We start from the raw sequence: 16712 nt of genomic DNA, 5'->3' as shown, positions 1-16712 counted from the left end.
CACGATGGATGAAAGCAAATTACCCATAAATATATTTCTACCCTTCTAGATTGAGACCCTGCATATCAGGAGACAATGCTTCAGCAACAGGTGCGAACAGTGATGGATGCCCAAACATGGATTTGCTACTTGTCTGCGCATAGTTCACACTGCACTTTACAAGTTATATGGAAAAAAGCATTGTATGAATAATGGCAGTGTATATTCGTAAAAACAGACTACACCAGATGAAAACCCTTCTTAATTTGGAATTATGTGAAGATACTTCCCCAAAGGTGGTTACAACCACTACACACATAGCCTTGTATTCTTTGTCAGGATCACACAGGAGACCTCAAGTGATATAAGCCACTGGCTACCAGCATGTATGTCATCAATTATGAGAAGATCTGTACAGTATCGTTATCAATCATGAGAAGATCTGTACAGTATCATCATCAATCATGAGAAGATCTGTACAGTATTGTCATCAATCATGAGAAGATATGTACAGTATTGTCATCCATCATGAGAAGATTTGTACAGTATCATCATCAATCATGAGAAGATCTGTACAGTATCATAATCAATCATGAGAAGGTCTGTACAATATCATCAGTCATGAAAAGATCTGTACATTATCATCATCAATCATGAGAAGATCTGTACAGTATCATCATCAATCATGAGAAGATCTGTACAGTATCATCATCAATCATGAGAAAATCTGTACAGTGTTGTCATCAATCGAGAAGATCTGTACAATATCATCAGTCATGAAAAGATCTGTACAATGTCATCAGTCATGAGAAGATCTGTATAGTGTCACCAGTCATGAAAAGATCTGTACATTATCATCATCAATCATGAGAAGATCTGTACAGTATCATCATCAATCATGAGAAGATCTGTACAGTATCATCATCAATCATGAGAAAATCTGTACAGTGTTGTCATCAATCGAGAAGATCTGTACAATATCATCAGTCATGAAAAGATCTGTACAATGTCATCAGTCATGAGAAGATCTCTACAATGTCATCAGTCATGAGAAGATCTGTACAGTATCATCATCAGCCATGAGAAGATGTGTACAGGTTCGTCATCAATCATGAGAAGATGTGTACAGTATTGTCATCAATCATGAGAAGATCTGTACAGTATTGCCATCAGTCATGAAATGATCTGTACAGTGTTGTCATGAGAAGATCTGTACAATATCATCAGTCCTGAAAAGATCTGTACATGATCATCATCAATCATGAGATCTGTACAGTATCGTCATCAATCATGAGAAGATGTGTACAGTATCACCATTAATTATGAGAAGATATGTACAGTATTGTCATCAATCATGAGAAGATCTGTACAGTATCATCATCAATTATGAGAACATCTGTACAGTTTGGTCATCAATCATGAGAAGATTTCTACAGTATTGTCATAAATCATGAGAGGATCTGTACTGTATTGTCATCAATTATGAGAAGATCTGTACCGTATCATCATCAATCATGAGAAGATCTGTACCGTATCATCATCAATCATGAGAAGATCTGTACAGTATTGTCATCAATTATGAGAAGATCTGTACAGTATCGTCATCAATCATGAGAAGATTTGTACAGTATCATCATCAATCATGAGAAAATCTGTACAATATCATCAGTCATGAGAAGATCTGTACAATGTCATCAGTCATGTGAAGATCTGTACAGTATCATTATCAGTCATGACAAGATCTGTACAATGTCATCAGTCATGAGAAGATCTGTACTGTATCATTATTAGTCATGAGAAGATCTGTACAATATCATCAGTCATGAGAAGATCTGTACAATATCATCAGTCATGAGAAGATCTGTACAATGTCATCAGTCATGTGAAGATCTGTACAGTATCATCATCAGTCATGAGAACATCTGTACAGTATCATAATCAATCATGTGAAGATCTGTACAGTATCATCAGTCATGAGAAGATCTGTACAGTATCATTATTAGTCATGACAAGATCTGTACAATGTCATCAGTCATGAGAACATCTGTACAGTATCATTATCAGTCATGAGAAGATCTGTACAATATCATCAGTCATGAGAAGATCTGTACAGTATCATCAGTCATGAGAACATCTGTACAGTATCATTATCAGTCATGAGAAGATCTGTACAATATCATCAGTCATGAGAAGATCTGTACAGTATCATTATCAGTCATGACAAGATCTGTACAATATCATCAGTCATGTGAAGATCTGTACAGTATCATCAGTCATGAGAACATCTGTACAATGTCATCAGTCATGTGAAGATCTGTACAGTATCATCAGTCATGAGATCTGTACAATGTCATCAGTCATGAGAAGATCTGTACAGTATTGCCATCAGTCATGAGAAGATCTGTACAATGTCATCAGTCATGAGAACATCTGTACAGTATCATTATCAGTCATGAGAAGATCTGTACAATGTCATCAGTGAGAAGATCTGTACAATGTCATCAGTCATGTGAAGATCTGTACATTATCATCAGTCATGAGAAGATCTGTACAATGTCAACAGTCATGTGAAGACCTGTACAGTATCATCAGTCATGAGAACATCTGTACAGTATCATTATCAATCATGTGAAGATCTGTACAATATCATCAGTCATGAGAAGATCTGTACTGTATCATTATCAGTCATGACAAGATCTGTACAATATCATCAATCATGAGAAGATCATCTCAGTCACAAGATCATGTACAATATCATCAGTCATGAGAAGGTCAGTATCAATATCATCAGTCATGAGAAGATCAATGTACAGAGAAGATCTGTACATATCATCAGTCATGACAAGATCTGTACAATATCATCAGTCATGAGAAGAACATATCATCAGTCATGTATCATTATCAATCATGAGAAGATCTGTACAGTATCAATCATGAGAAGATCTGTACAGTATTGCATCAGTCATGAGAACAATGTCATCATCATGAGAACATCTGTACAGTATCATCAGTCATGAGAAGATCTGTACAATGTCATCAGTCATAAGAAGATCTGTACAGTATCATCAGTCATGAGAAGATGATCTGTGTCACATGAGAAGATCTGTACAGATTGTCATGAGAAGATCTGTACAGTATCATCAGTCATGAGAACATCTGATCAGTATCATACATTATTGTATCAGTCATGAGAAGATCAAATCATACAGTCATCATGAGAAGATCTGTACAGTATCATCAGTCATGAGAAGATCTGTACAGTATCATCATCAATCATGAGAAGATCTGTACAGTATTGTCATCAATCATGAGAAGATCTGTACAGTATTGCCATCAGTCATGAAAAGATCAAGATCTGTACAGAGAAGATCATGATAAGATCTGTACATTATCATCAATCATGAGAACATCTGTACAGTATTGCCATCAGTCATGAGAAGACCTGTACAATGTCATCAGTCATGAGAACATCTGTACAGTATCATTATCAGTCATGAGAAGATCTGTACAATATCATCAGTCATGAGAAGATCTGTACAGTATTGCCATCAGTCATGACAAGATCTGTACAATGTCATCAGTCATGAGAACATCTGTACAGTATCACCAGTCATGAGAAGATCTGTACAATGTCATCAGTCATATGAAGACCTGTACAGTATCATCAGTCATGAGAAGATATGTACAGTGTTGTCACAGACATGAGAGGATCTGTACAGTGTTATGAGAAGATTTGTACAATGTCATCAATCATGAGAAGATTTATACAATATCATCAATCATGTGAAGATCTGTACAATATCATCAGTCATGAGAAGATCTCTACAATGTCATCAGTCATGAGAAGATCTGTACAGTATCATCATCAGCCATCTGTACAGATTGCCATCAGTCATATGTACAGTGTTGTCATCAATCATGAGAAGATCTGAAGATTGTCTGTACAGTGTTGTCATCATCATCAATCATGAGAAGATCTGTACAGTATTGTCATCAATCATGAGAAGATCTGTACAGTATCATCAGTCATGAGAAGATCTGTATAGTGTCACCAGTCATGAGAAGATCTGTATAGTGTCACCTTCAGTCATGAGAAGATCTGTATAGTATCATCAGTCATGAGAAGATCTGTATAGTGTCACCTTCAGTCATGAGAAGATCTGTATAGTATCACCAGTCATGAGAAGATCTGTATAGTGTCACCAGTCATGAGAAGATCTGTATAGTGTCACCTTCAGTCATGAGAAGATGTGAAAGTGTCAGGCTTTTACTTTATCCAGCAAAACTAAGGGTCTAGAGGACCCCCTGTTACCAATTTCACGGGTCCTTGGAAATGGTGTAGAATGCTGAAAACAACAGATCTATATATTTCTTGTCACAAATTCAATACAGTAAATATTATTGTGCGCCCTGAGGATGCAGTGCATATTTTGGTCAGCATCCATTCTATACATTTGTGCATACTGAACGCACATATCTGCGTTACATACAACACTGCGTGTCATCATCCGCCATGACAGACACGGCTTCCTCAGTTAAAGGAGATCATCTGCAAGGCTGCCGGAATGTCATGTGGAGTTGGACTGCTGTATTGGAGTTGGCTGCAGCATAACCCATTGAACAATGCTGGTGTTCATGTTAAACAATGAGACCAGACTGCACTGAATATTAGTGCCAGGGATTTATGTCCTGGAAGAAGACAAGATAGTGTGATGGGTCAACTACTGTAGAATTTTTTAAATACGGCCCTGAACAACGCTATTGACAGACACATTTCTCTGAAATGAAACTGTCAAGGCTGAAATTGACTTTGGAAATGCACAAAACTCAAGAGAAATATTAAGGCTGGCCTTTGCCAATTGATTTCACTGGGTCAGCAGGCTGTGAGTGGGGCTAAGTCTATGTGTTCAGGGAGAGTGTTTCACATACATAAGACTTATCTATTTGCAGCTTGGAAAACGAAATCCCAATAAATACGACCATATTTGGACACTTGCCATAGCAGCTTGAAGACTTTTAGCTGTGATGTAGCGGTTCCCTGGGGACTGGCCAGCTTGTGTGGAAGCAGCACAACCACCACCTCTAATGACTACACAACTTGTTAATGGAGGCGAACTTGCATTGATAGATGAAATATACCACACATTAGGCCAACACTGGGCTCCTGTACATTCCAACACACACTTCACTACAACTTTGCCCAGTAATTGATATACTTGGTGTTAAGCCATGACTAATAGCCCCAGTCTAAAACAAGAATTAATTCTCTTCCTTCCCTGAGATGCTGTCAATATTTGGATTAATGTTCCAGGATATTTTTAATCAATGAAAGAATGATGTGTGACAAGAGTGGGGATGTTATTCCAGAGGGTTTGTTGCCCCAACCTCCCAGACTTGGTCCTGTGCCCTGCTAGCCAATCAAACACTACGATTCCAGTTTATTGTTGTAGTGCTACACAGGCATTCAGTTATTGATCACTCAGGGGGCACAAAATTCCTACTGGAGTTATTCTTTTTTGTCTATTAGAACAAATATGTTTTTTGTCCTTCAGAGCTGTTCAACAGCTATAAGAGTTCAGTTGTTATGGCTTTCGCATGACTTCTGCTGTTTAGAGTTTCTATAAATGTTGAGTAGACATTTCATATGGTTCAGGGGGAATGGCTGGAAAGCATGGCAAATAATGATGACCTTCCATAGGACAGAAATGAAACACATTTGTATTTATTATTGCTGTCTTTGTTTCAAAAGTCATGACATATAAACTCTTATTATCCATATGGTGAAACATAACCAATGTCATAAATATCATGTGTGCACATATTACTTTTGCTAGCAACCATTGTTTCTGTTTAAACAATTGAACGTGACATCAATGAACTGGGCAGTCACACTTGCTTAACGTGTTTTACTGCACAAATGCACATGAATAAACTGGATAATAAAGAAATTATTACACTTGCAAGTGTGCCACATGACCTATACGAAACTCGTGCCAAATTTTGTATTGCCCTCGCTCTTGCTTGGGCAATACCAAATTTTGCACTTGTTTCATACGTCATATGACACACTTGCTCATGTAATAATCTCCATATATCCCAGTATTGGTATTTTACAGAATTACTTCCAACTATACTAGCAATAGTATGACAATCCTTTGGTAACATATGTACTGTTGTGTCAGTGAACCGTACTGATGGTGGTGAGGGCAGTTGTATATTCAGCAATATTGGCTTTTAGCATTCATCAAGACTGTAAACCTAGTGGTGCTTGCCGACTTGCATAAAATCCTTGTTTGATTCTGTGGATTCTTCACGTGAACCTTTCTAAAACAGCTTATATATTCATGTCTGTCTGTATCATTCATCAGTCTGTCAATGTTTACATGTGACGAAATGATGTAGAAATATGTTATCCAAACTTCTTTAGTTCATTACACAGTTCATCATAAACAAATCCACAAGACAGCAATTACCAGCTTTTCCAGCTCAACATTAATTAGGTGACACGACCTGTTCATGGTCGGTCTTACACAAGGAGTCAGAATGCCAGACTGCTTGACAGTGTAGATGTAAACAATGGCAGATAAAGAGATAATGTCATTGCCTTGGACGTATGTGATGGCAAACACGACCGATGGGATGACCAATTAAGGTTATAAATGTCATGTACGCTAATTAATGAAAATGAGGGAGATGCACGGGTTAGCTGACAATTCTGTGTACAATACCATGGTGATGAGGATTAATGGAGATCAGCGTCATATCAATAATTGCAATTAAGTCATACATATTTGGGCTACATAGTTTTTTGGCCTTTGGAATTATTTGACCCATGGCTGTCCTATCTCAGTCACTATGACAAGTCACCAGATGCATGTCCTATATGTTCAGAGATTTCAGAGTTGTTCATTCAATATTATTTATTACCAAACTAGTGGCAAGTGGACTGCAAAGTGATGCAGATCCCAGTTCACTCTGGTAGTGATGGAGTGACAAGGTTAGTAGTGTTAGAACCAGTTGTCTTGAGAAATTCTAAGGTAATGCAACTGCTCTGTATGAAACAAATGAGAGGTACAGAAGGTAATTTGTCTTTAATTCCTGGATGGTTCATGACATGTATCTCAGTGTGTACCAACACACCAAGGTATGATGACAATGGTAGACTTCAGTGTCGGGAGCTTGTGCACATAAAACATTAGGGTTTTGAATTGTCAACTTGGCATGAATCATTGCATGGATACAGACTACGTTTGATAAATATCACAGATACCATGTGATACAGACTACCTTTGGTTGATATCAACATATACCACTTAGTACAGACTGCCTTTGGGTGGTATCAGTGCATACAACCTAATGCAGAAAACCGTTAGTTGATATCAGAGTTTATACCACTAGGGTATGTTATGTCCATTGTTCTGGCAGGTTGATTTTCTGTGTATCAACCTTCTATCTGCAAGTGCAGAGGTTGATATGTGGATAACAACCTTGGCAGTGCAGGAAACGCAAGTGCAACAAGCAATGTACGAGTCCATTCGGCACCCACGTGGTATAAGTAGGTTAGCACCCCCCCTCTGAGGGTGATATGGATTCAACGCTCTCACCTGACGGCTCGAACGCTGAAATCCATATCACCCTTGAGGAGGGTGCTAACGTATACATAGCACAGGATGCAGACAACTCCAGCCTTCATCCCGGGTAACCAGCAATTGTTTCAGCCCAGGAAGCCTGGAATTGTTTCACCCTAGGTAACCTGGAAGGGTTTCACCCTGGGTAGCCTGGAAGGGTTTCACCCTAGATAACGTGGAAGGGTTTCACTCAAGGAAGTCAGGGTAGGTTTCAGCCCAGGTAACCAAGAATTGCTTTAACCCATGCCAAGAATAGTTTCACTCTAGGTAACCCAGAATTGTTTCATCCCAGGTACCCAGGAATTGTTTCAGCCCAGGAAGCTAAGAAAATACCCTCAAGGAGAGCTTGTTCCTAATCCTTTTCTCAGTGAATAAAATATGTTTAAAACAAAACAAGTTAAGAATGGTTTCACCCTAGGTTTCACCCATGGGGGCAAGGAAGAGTTTCATCCCTATAGCACAGAGTCCTCCGTTATAGTGCAGAAAGATTTGTATCAATAGCATTTTGTAATAATTTGTTTTTGTTTTGTAATTGCACACATTGGTTTATATGTCGGACTCAAATTTACCTGGGTAATCTAGGTGTTATCATAGACAGTTTGATTACAATCAGCTGTACCACTGAGCAACAATGTGCATTATATTAGATTTCACTTCCATTTCATTAAGGAAAGTGTTAATTTCTATGTCTGTCTTTTTTTACTGTCGATGAATCACATACAATCCATGAATTAAACACAGTAGACTATCTAATACCAAGCAGACATCCACACTTTAAGTGTAGTATTTTGTTATTGACAAGAACCAGAAGTCTTTGAGTAGTTAATGTCATTACTGATGCTGGCTTGTGTAGCTGCCTTGCCTCTAAATAGACTTGCAAAATGACATTAACTGCCATCAGTAATCCAATCATACCCAATGATTTAGTTGTAATTGAGAAATTGTATCGACCAATTTTCATCAGATTTGTAATAAACCCACAATTATCCAATTACATGTTCGTACAAAGACTTTGATCCAGGCCAAGCTACCAGATTTGATTGTGATGTTTATCTTAGCCTTGGAGGATTGCTCCCATAACTCGTCTGTAAATAGTGCCTGTTTTTCTCTCAAGCCTCATCTACTTGCATAATGTTCTGTCTGATGAATTTGATGTTATACCCATTTGATGCCCATACAGTACAAACATTTGCTATTATTGGAACATCACATTTATTTCATTTTCAAGAAATGTCTGTGATATTCTGATATTCATGAGAGGGTCTTTATTGATTGTGACTGATTTTTATTTTTCATGGTTATGTCATGTATACCAAGGTTAAAAAATGTTCTAAAAACATCTGACCCTGATTTCCGTGAGGGTGGTTATAAGTGTTACAGACAAATGAGATATATATGAATCAGTCCACTGATGGATTGTTGTCAGGCATATGGAGCTGAAGTCTTGTTACCAGGGGGCCATGTGGGTTTGATGTGACACTCTGGCTGTTGACAGTCTTGGTGTTTCAGAGTCTCCAACTGTTGATGGTGTCATCTATGTTTCATATGTTGGTGGCCATGTGGGTTTAATGTGACTCTGTGGCTGTTGACAGTCTTGGTGTTTCAGAGAGTCTGTATCTGTTGATGGTGTCATCTCTGTTTCAGATGTTGGTGGCCATGTGGGTTTAATGTGACTCTGTGGCTGTTGACAGTCTTGGTGTTTCAGAGGTCTGTATCTGTTGATGGTGTCATCTATGTTTTCAGATGTTGGTGGCCATGTGGGTTTAATGTTGGCACTCTGTTTCAGAGGCTGTTGACAGTCTTGGTGTTGGTCAGAATGTCTCCAACTTGGTGTTTCAGGGTGATGGTGTCATCTATGTTTCAGATGTTGGTGGTCATGTGGGTTTAATGTGACACTCTGGCTGTTGACAGTCTTGGTGTTTCATAGAGTCTCCAACTGTTGATTGATGGTGTCATCTATGTTTCAGATGTTGGTGGCCATGTGGGTTTAATGTGACTCTGTGGCTGTTGACAGTCTTGGTGTTTCAGAGTCTCCAACTGTTGATGGTGTCATCTATGTTTTCAGATGTTGGTGGTCATGTGGGTTTAATGTGACACTCTGGCTGTTGACAGACTTGGTGTTTCATAGAGTCTGTAACTGTTGATGGTGTCATCTATGTTTCAGATGTTGGTGGCCATGTGGGTTTAATGTGACACTCTGGCTGTTGACAGTCTTGGTGTTTCAATCTGTATATGTTGATGGTGTCATCTATGTTTCAGATGTGACAGTGGGTTTAATGTTACACTCTGGCTGTTGACAGTCTTGGTGTTTCAGAGTCTCCAACTGTTGATGGTGTCATCTATGTTTCAGATGTTGGTGGCCATGTGGGTTTAATGTGACTCTGTGGCTGTTGACAGTCTTGGTGTTTCAGAGAGTCTATATCTGTTGATGGTGTCATCTATGTTTCAGATGTTGGTGGCCATGTGGGTTTAATGTGACTCTGTGGCTGTTGACAGTCTTGGTGTTTCAGAGTCTCCAACTGTGATGGTGTCATCTATGTTTCAGATGTTGGTGGTCATGTGGGTTTAATGTGACACTCTGGCTGTTGACAGTCTTGGTGTTTCATAGAGTCTGTAAAAGTTGATGGTGTCATCTATGTTTCAGATGTTGGTGGCCATGTGGGTTTAATGTGACTCTGTGGCTGTTGACAGTCTTGGTGTTTCAGGGTCTCCAACTGTTGATGGTGTCATCTATGTTTAAGATGTTGGTGGTCATGTGGGTTTAATGTGACACTCTGGCTGTTGACAGACTTGGTGTTTCAGAGAGTCTGTAACTGTTGATGGTGTCATCTATGTTTCAGATGTTGGTGGCCATGTGGGTTTAATGTGACTCTGTGGCTGTTGACAGTCTTGGTGTTTCAGGGTCTCCAAGTGTTGATGGTGTCATCTATGTTTCAGATGTTGGTGGCCATGTGGGTTTAATGTGACTCTGTGGCTGTTGACAGTCTTGGTGTTTCAGAGTCTCCAACTGTTGATGGTGTCATCTATGTTTCAGATGTTGGTGGCCATGTGGGTTTAATGTGACTCTGTGGCTGTTGACAGTCTTGGTGTTTCAGAGTCTCCAACTGTGATGGTGTCATCTATGTTTTCAGATGTTGGGGGCCATGTGGATTTAATGTTACACTCTGGCTGTTGACAAACTTGGTGTTTCATAGAGTCTGTAACTGTTGATGGTGTTATCTATGTTTCAGATGTTGGTGGCCATGTGGGTTTAATGTGACTCTGTGGCTGTTGACAGTCTTGGTGTTTCAGAGAGTCTGTATATGTTGATGGTGTCATCTATGTTTCAGATGTTGGTGGTCATGTGGGTTTAATGTTACACTCTGGCTGTTGACAGTCTTGGTGTTTCAGAGTCTCCAACTGTTGATGGTGTCATCTATGTTTCAGATGTTGGTGGCCATGTGGGTTTAATGTGACTCTGTGGCTGTTGACAGTCTTGGTGTTTCAGAGAGTCTATATCTGTTGATGGTGTCATCTATGTTTCAGATGTTGGTGGCCATGTGGGTTTAATGTGACTCTGTGGCTGTTGACAGTCTTGGTGTTTCAGAGAGTCTATATCTGTTGATGGTGTCATCTATGTTTCAGATGTTGGTGGTCATGTGGGTTTAATGTTACACTCTGGCTGTTGACAGTCTTGGTGTTTCAGAGAGTCTGTATATGTTGATGGTGTCATCTATGTTTCAGATGTTGGTGGTCATGTGGGTTTAATGTTACACTCTGGCTGTTGACAGTCTTGGTGTTTCAGAGTCTCCAACTGTTGATGGTGTCATCTATGTTTCAGATGTTGGTGGCCATGTGGGTTTAATGTGACTCTGTGGCTGTTGACAGTCTTGATGTTTCAGAGTCTCCAACTGTTGATGGTGTCATCTATGTTTCAGATGTTGGTGGCCATGTGGATTTAATGTTACACTCTGGCTGTTGACAGTCTTGGTGTTTCATAGAGTCTGTAACTGTTGATGGTGTCATCTATGTTTCAGATGTTGGTGGTCATGTGGGTTTAATGTGACACTCTGGCTGTTGATAGTTTTGGTGTTTCAGAGAGTCTGTAAGTGTTGATGGTGTCATCTATGTTTCAGATGTTGGTGGACCATGTCAGTCAGATGGTGACTCACAAAACATTTCGGCTGCTGATTCCTCTGCTAATTTTTACTGGCCTACAACAAGGTTTCATGTATTCAGATTTTAACCAGGTAATAAATCTTCAATGAATACCCAAGTTGTTTCACTCCTATTGTTACACTTTATTATCCTTTTATCTTCACCCCAAATAAGTTGTATGTCTGCATTATGATGCAACATGCTGTTTTTCCTTGTATCTCTGGCTACAATAAAGTATTTTTCTTTTTGAGAAATTCACCTTGGTCATTAGTATTAAGATGTATTTCAACAGAGGATGTTTAAACAGTTAGTATTTCAAAGAATTGGCCCTTAAAATACATCACTATGATAGAGTTGTAGGGGCTATTAATAGGTGACTTTTACAATTCATAATTGAACTGAGTTATGGCCCTTGGTTTAAATCAGGACATCATTGTTTTTCCTACAGGCAAGATTTGAGAGGTATCTATCCGGAAAGGTGTTTGAGGTATGAGTATTAGTGCCTGTTTGTTTGCAGCATTATGTGACCTGCACACTTGGAGAGGAGTACGTGGGCTACACAATGATCACTATGGGGATCTGCAGCATGCTGGGGTCCATCTTGGTAGCCCTAACTGGGAAGCGGATACCCCGGGAGGTGGTGCTTGGATTTGGCGGCATTATGCACATTGCACTCATGATCGGATTCCTTATATGGATACCAGACAAGCATCCAGTCTTGTTTTTTGTCCTGGCCGGAGCTTGGGGCGTCTGTGATGCGGTGTGGCAGACACAGTGTAACAGTAAGTGTTCAAAGGGTTCAAGACATCTGATAAGTTTAGTGAATTGAAGTGTGAAACTTGGCCTACCTTTAGAATACAGCACCACAAACTTTAAAAATACGTCATAATACCCTTTTACGTAATGTAATGTGATTTTGTTCGAAAGCACGTTCTCGAAACAATGCCCTATGACGCCTGCATGGCAACACGGTTGTCTGGCTCAGCGAGTGCGTATAAGCTCCGCTCACTGGTGTTTCATCTCTACGAGCTATGTCATTGCATAAGCCCAACGATGTTGAGAGTTTCCAGTAGTTGTATACCGGCGGATGTGCAATATTTTGCAAGCACCAGTTTGAAATATTTTTCTTTTTTCACTAATACGCTCATATTTATTTGTATTACGGGCTGCAGAGGTGTTATGTTTTGTGTATTTTGTATTTTGTAATTTTTTAAATTTACATATACATTTTTGTCATTCAGTAATTTGCAAGTGTTTTATTAGTATTTTATTTTTCAAAGCGGTAATAATGCATTACACTAGACACGTCAGTCTTGTTTGTGCCGGTTCGGTCAATGCATTCTATTTATTAGGATTAATTCAAGGGATTAGGGTTAGGGCTAGGGCTAGGGCTAGGGCTAGGGCTAGGGCTAGGGCTAGGGTTTAGGGCTTAGGGTTTAGGGTTAGGGTTGGGCTGGAGACCTAATGCAATATAGTAGGTACATGTCAGGGGGTTCGGTCAATGCATTCTATTTATTAGAAATATTTCAAGGGGTTAGGGTTAGGGTTGAGGGTTTAGGGTTAGGGTTAGGGACCTTATCCAATATAGTAGGTACATGTCCGGTGTAATACGTGAGTACCATTTGTTGTTTTTCCTTTTTGCATTTTAATACATTTTTTTCACACAAAAACGGGAAACCAAAAACGTCGAAAGTACATTAAGAAATGGGTTAATGTAGAAATTTTGGGCTAATGGAAATTGGCCTGGAATTTGCACTCAAGCCTCTTTCATACGCAACATTTGTTCAGTAATGATTCGAAGGCTAACTCACCCTCGTGCCGTCACTACACATGCTCATGTCTCCCTCGTTCCTTAGTGCAATCCACATTATCCTGACAGTGTTCCCTACATCACTTTTCTGTCACTAAATCACCGATTTATATAAAAGCGCGTCATTCATGCATGCACCGTGAAATCTACGTCTGATGCCTGACGTCAACAACCCTATTCAGTTTGAGGCATATCGGCTCATTCCACGGCACACGTTAATTTGTAGATTACGGAATTGGACGAGTGTGCCAAATGGCATCGGATCCATTCGGCAATTGTCCGTAGAATAAAATCACGAGACACCAAGTCTACCTGTAACATTCGTAATTGTCCGTGACCTATTCGACTCTTTCCGTTCATTTCCGTGACGTCACAGGAATGACTCAATAAATTTGCACATTGTGCAACAGTGTGGACGTAGCTCAGTCGGTTAGCTGTCGAGCTAACAATCCGAAGGTCGCGGGTTCGCGTCCGACGGGTTCTCACAAACTGGTAGCTTGTCTTAATGACACGTGACCTACGGCAGAGATCGTCCTCATGAGAAGTTGTGGTGCTGTATTCTAAAGGTGCTCCTGAAACTTGTTCATGTACTGCAGGTGTGGCTGTTTTAAAAACAATAGAGATGTTTGATGATTTTTTTCAGTTGGTGGTTTAGTTTATGGATTGAGCAAGTAGAGTGGGGTCTTTGAATGCCTTTCACATAGGGGAGGACTCTGACTTTGTCTTTGGTCCATGTTTCTACTACTTTGAAGGAGATGATACTGTATTAAAGATACGCATGTTTGCATTTTATTTTTTGTGAATGTCAAGTTCATTTACTTCATACCGTAATTAGGTCATTGTGACCTGACTTCTAGGGGATTTGAGGGCAGTAGGGTAGCCTAGTTGTTAAAGTGTTCGCTCGTCATGTCAAAGAGCCATGTTAAATTAACTACATGGGTACAATATGTGAATCTCATGTCTGGTGTCCCCCATCATGCTATTGCTAAATACAATTAAACTCACTCTAGGCCATTTGAGATTTGAATTCATTATCACTATTCTTACTTAAAACTGTATCTTAGTGATTATTCCTAATGATTAAGAATGACATCTCTTGTTCATATAGCTCTTGTGAACCGAAGTTGTAGCCACATTTCCCAGTTACAGAAAAAGTGTATCTGTTGTTGCAGCTCTCATCTGCCTGACCTGTGTAGATGAGCCGGATATAGCTTTTGCCAACTACCGCCTGCTCCAGAGTCTGGGACTCACCATTGCCTTCTGCTGCGGGACGTTCATGTGTGTGTCGGCCAAGCTGTACATGTTGATGACAATGTTGGTGGTGGCCATCATGTTCTATGTGCTGGCCGAGTATCGAGTGAGGCATGTAGATGAGGATGATGTTTTTGAGGAACACAACTGAAGGCGATATCAACATCACCAGAAGTCAAAGTGTGCGGGATATGTGGAACTTACCTGGAGAACTTCTTTCTCTGGACATCTGGTTTGAGTGACACTCAAAAATATTGATGACAGAAAAATAATTATGATATTACTGTTCAGATACAAATCAGAATAGCCATTGTGAGATTACATATGTCATTGTGCTTATTCCACTTATTCCACCAGTCATAAATTTTACTTTTTAGGCATCTCCTCTGAAGTCTGTAGGGTAATAAGATGATCTTAGCTATGGTATCTTTTTCATTTTGTCACAGTCTTGATGTATGACATCACAGCAGCCATATTGAAGATGTTGACCACTGAACAGTGTGTTAGTGAATATGGCTGCTGAAACAGTTGTCGGTTGTACATACTTCCTTTTGGCTAATTTATTGCAAGTATGAGTTTATTTTGAACTTAAGAATCTGATGAACTAAGGCACGCCATCACATAGAATAACATGTTATATTCAGAGGATACGTTACCTTTACTCCAAAACACAAAACACCACCACATTGATTAAAAGATGGTATAATACGAAGACACCTTACATTGACTCTGATACACAAAACACCACCACACTAATCAACAGATGTTATAACAGATGAAAATGGCTGATTTTAATAGTATCAGATTCTTGCTGATGATCCATCACTCATGCAGCCACCACAATCCAACTTTTGTCTGATGATTCATCACTCATGCAGCCACCACAATCCAACGTTTATCTGATGATCCATCACTCATGCAGCCACCACAATCCAACGTTTGTCTGATGATCATTCAGCATCAGTGATGTGATGTTGATGAGAACAGGAACTTATTCTGGACATTCAGTGTTTGTAAGTGGAGTTTTTTCTTTATTCTACAGTATTGCTGTGTTATTTGGGAGGTATTAGCGTGGCTTTAAGGGTAGTTCTTCATGAAGACACATACACCAGTTAGGGTGGAGATCCTAACAAGGGTTGCAGAGGCATGTATGATATCCTCTGCATTGCAAGTGTAAACATTCAGAAAGGACAAATTCATTGGATCCTCCACTGATGCCAGCTGTTTAAGATGAAACAGAATAATGTGTGACGTGGTAATGCCACAGTATAACTCCAACTATCCATACAGTGTCTGCAAGAGTGCTACTGTCAGCTCGGAGGACAACTGGCGATACATGGGGTAATGCCACAGTATAACTCCAACTATCCATACAGTGTCTGCAAGAGTGCTACTGTCAGCTCGGAGGACAACTGGCGATACATGTGGTAATGCCACAGTGTAACTCCAGCTATCCATACAGTGTCTGCAAGAGTGCTACTGTCAGCTCGGAGGACAACTGGCGATACATGTGGTAATGCCACAGTGTAACTCCAACTATCCATACAGTGTCTGCAAGAGTGCGACTGTCAGCTTGGAGGACAACTGGCTATACATGCTGGTGCAGATCACTAGCAAACTTCATGCTGGACAAATATTATGCAAATGTATTGATTTGTGTGGCAAAGACAGAAACTTACTGAACTGTTTTATTACATGGATTATGCTACAGAAGTATTACATTTGTACCACTTGCAGCCCAGTGAAATGTTGCAGGAATGACATTTCAAACAGAGATTGTAGCTGTGATGGAGTTAGTGCCCTACACATACACACAAACGAGTTAGGGAGGCACAAGCGAGTTAGTGCACTGCACATAGGAGAGGCACAAGCGAGTTAGTGCACTGCACATAGGAGAGACACAAGCG

General features: G+C 39.8%; 1 protein-coding gene across 1 annotated transcript in view; it reads left to right on the top strand.

The window, feature by feature from the left end:
• LOC124278895 (protein unc-93 homolog A-like) overlaps positions 1–15505 on the top strand; it is a 70058-nt gene extending 54553 nt beyond the window's left edge. Inside the window, exons 3-5 of the mRNA XM_046714699.1 lie at positions 11723–11836; positions 12262–12526; positions 14727–15505. Of these exons, the coding sequence (XP_046570655.1) occupies positions 11723–11836; positions 12262–12526; positions 14727–14956 (609 nt within the window). The 3' untranslated portion in view covers positions 14957–15505. The remainder of the gene's footprint in view (positions 1–11722; positions 11837–12261; positions 12527–14726) is intronic.
• Positions 15506–16712: the final 1207 nt, after the last annotated feature.

Source organism: Haliotis rubra, unplaced genomic scaffold (assembly GCF_003918875.1).
Source record: "Haliotis rubra isolate DU_JTF1 unplaced genomic scaffold, ASM391887v1 Scf243, whole genome shotgun sequence".
Taxonomy (NCBI): Eukaryota; Metazoa; Mollusca; class Gastropoda; order Lepetellida; family Haliotidae; genus Haliotis; species Haliotis rubra.
The sequence above is the reverse complement of the archived record's forward strand: the minus strand, read 5'-3'. Positions and strand labels throughout refer to the sequence as shown.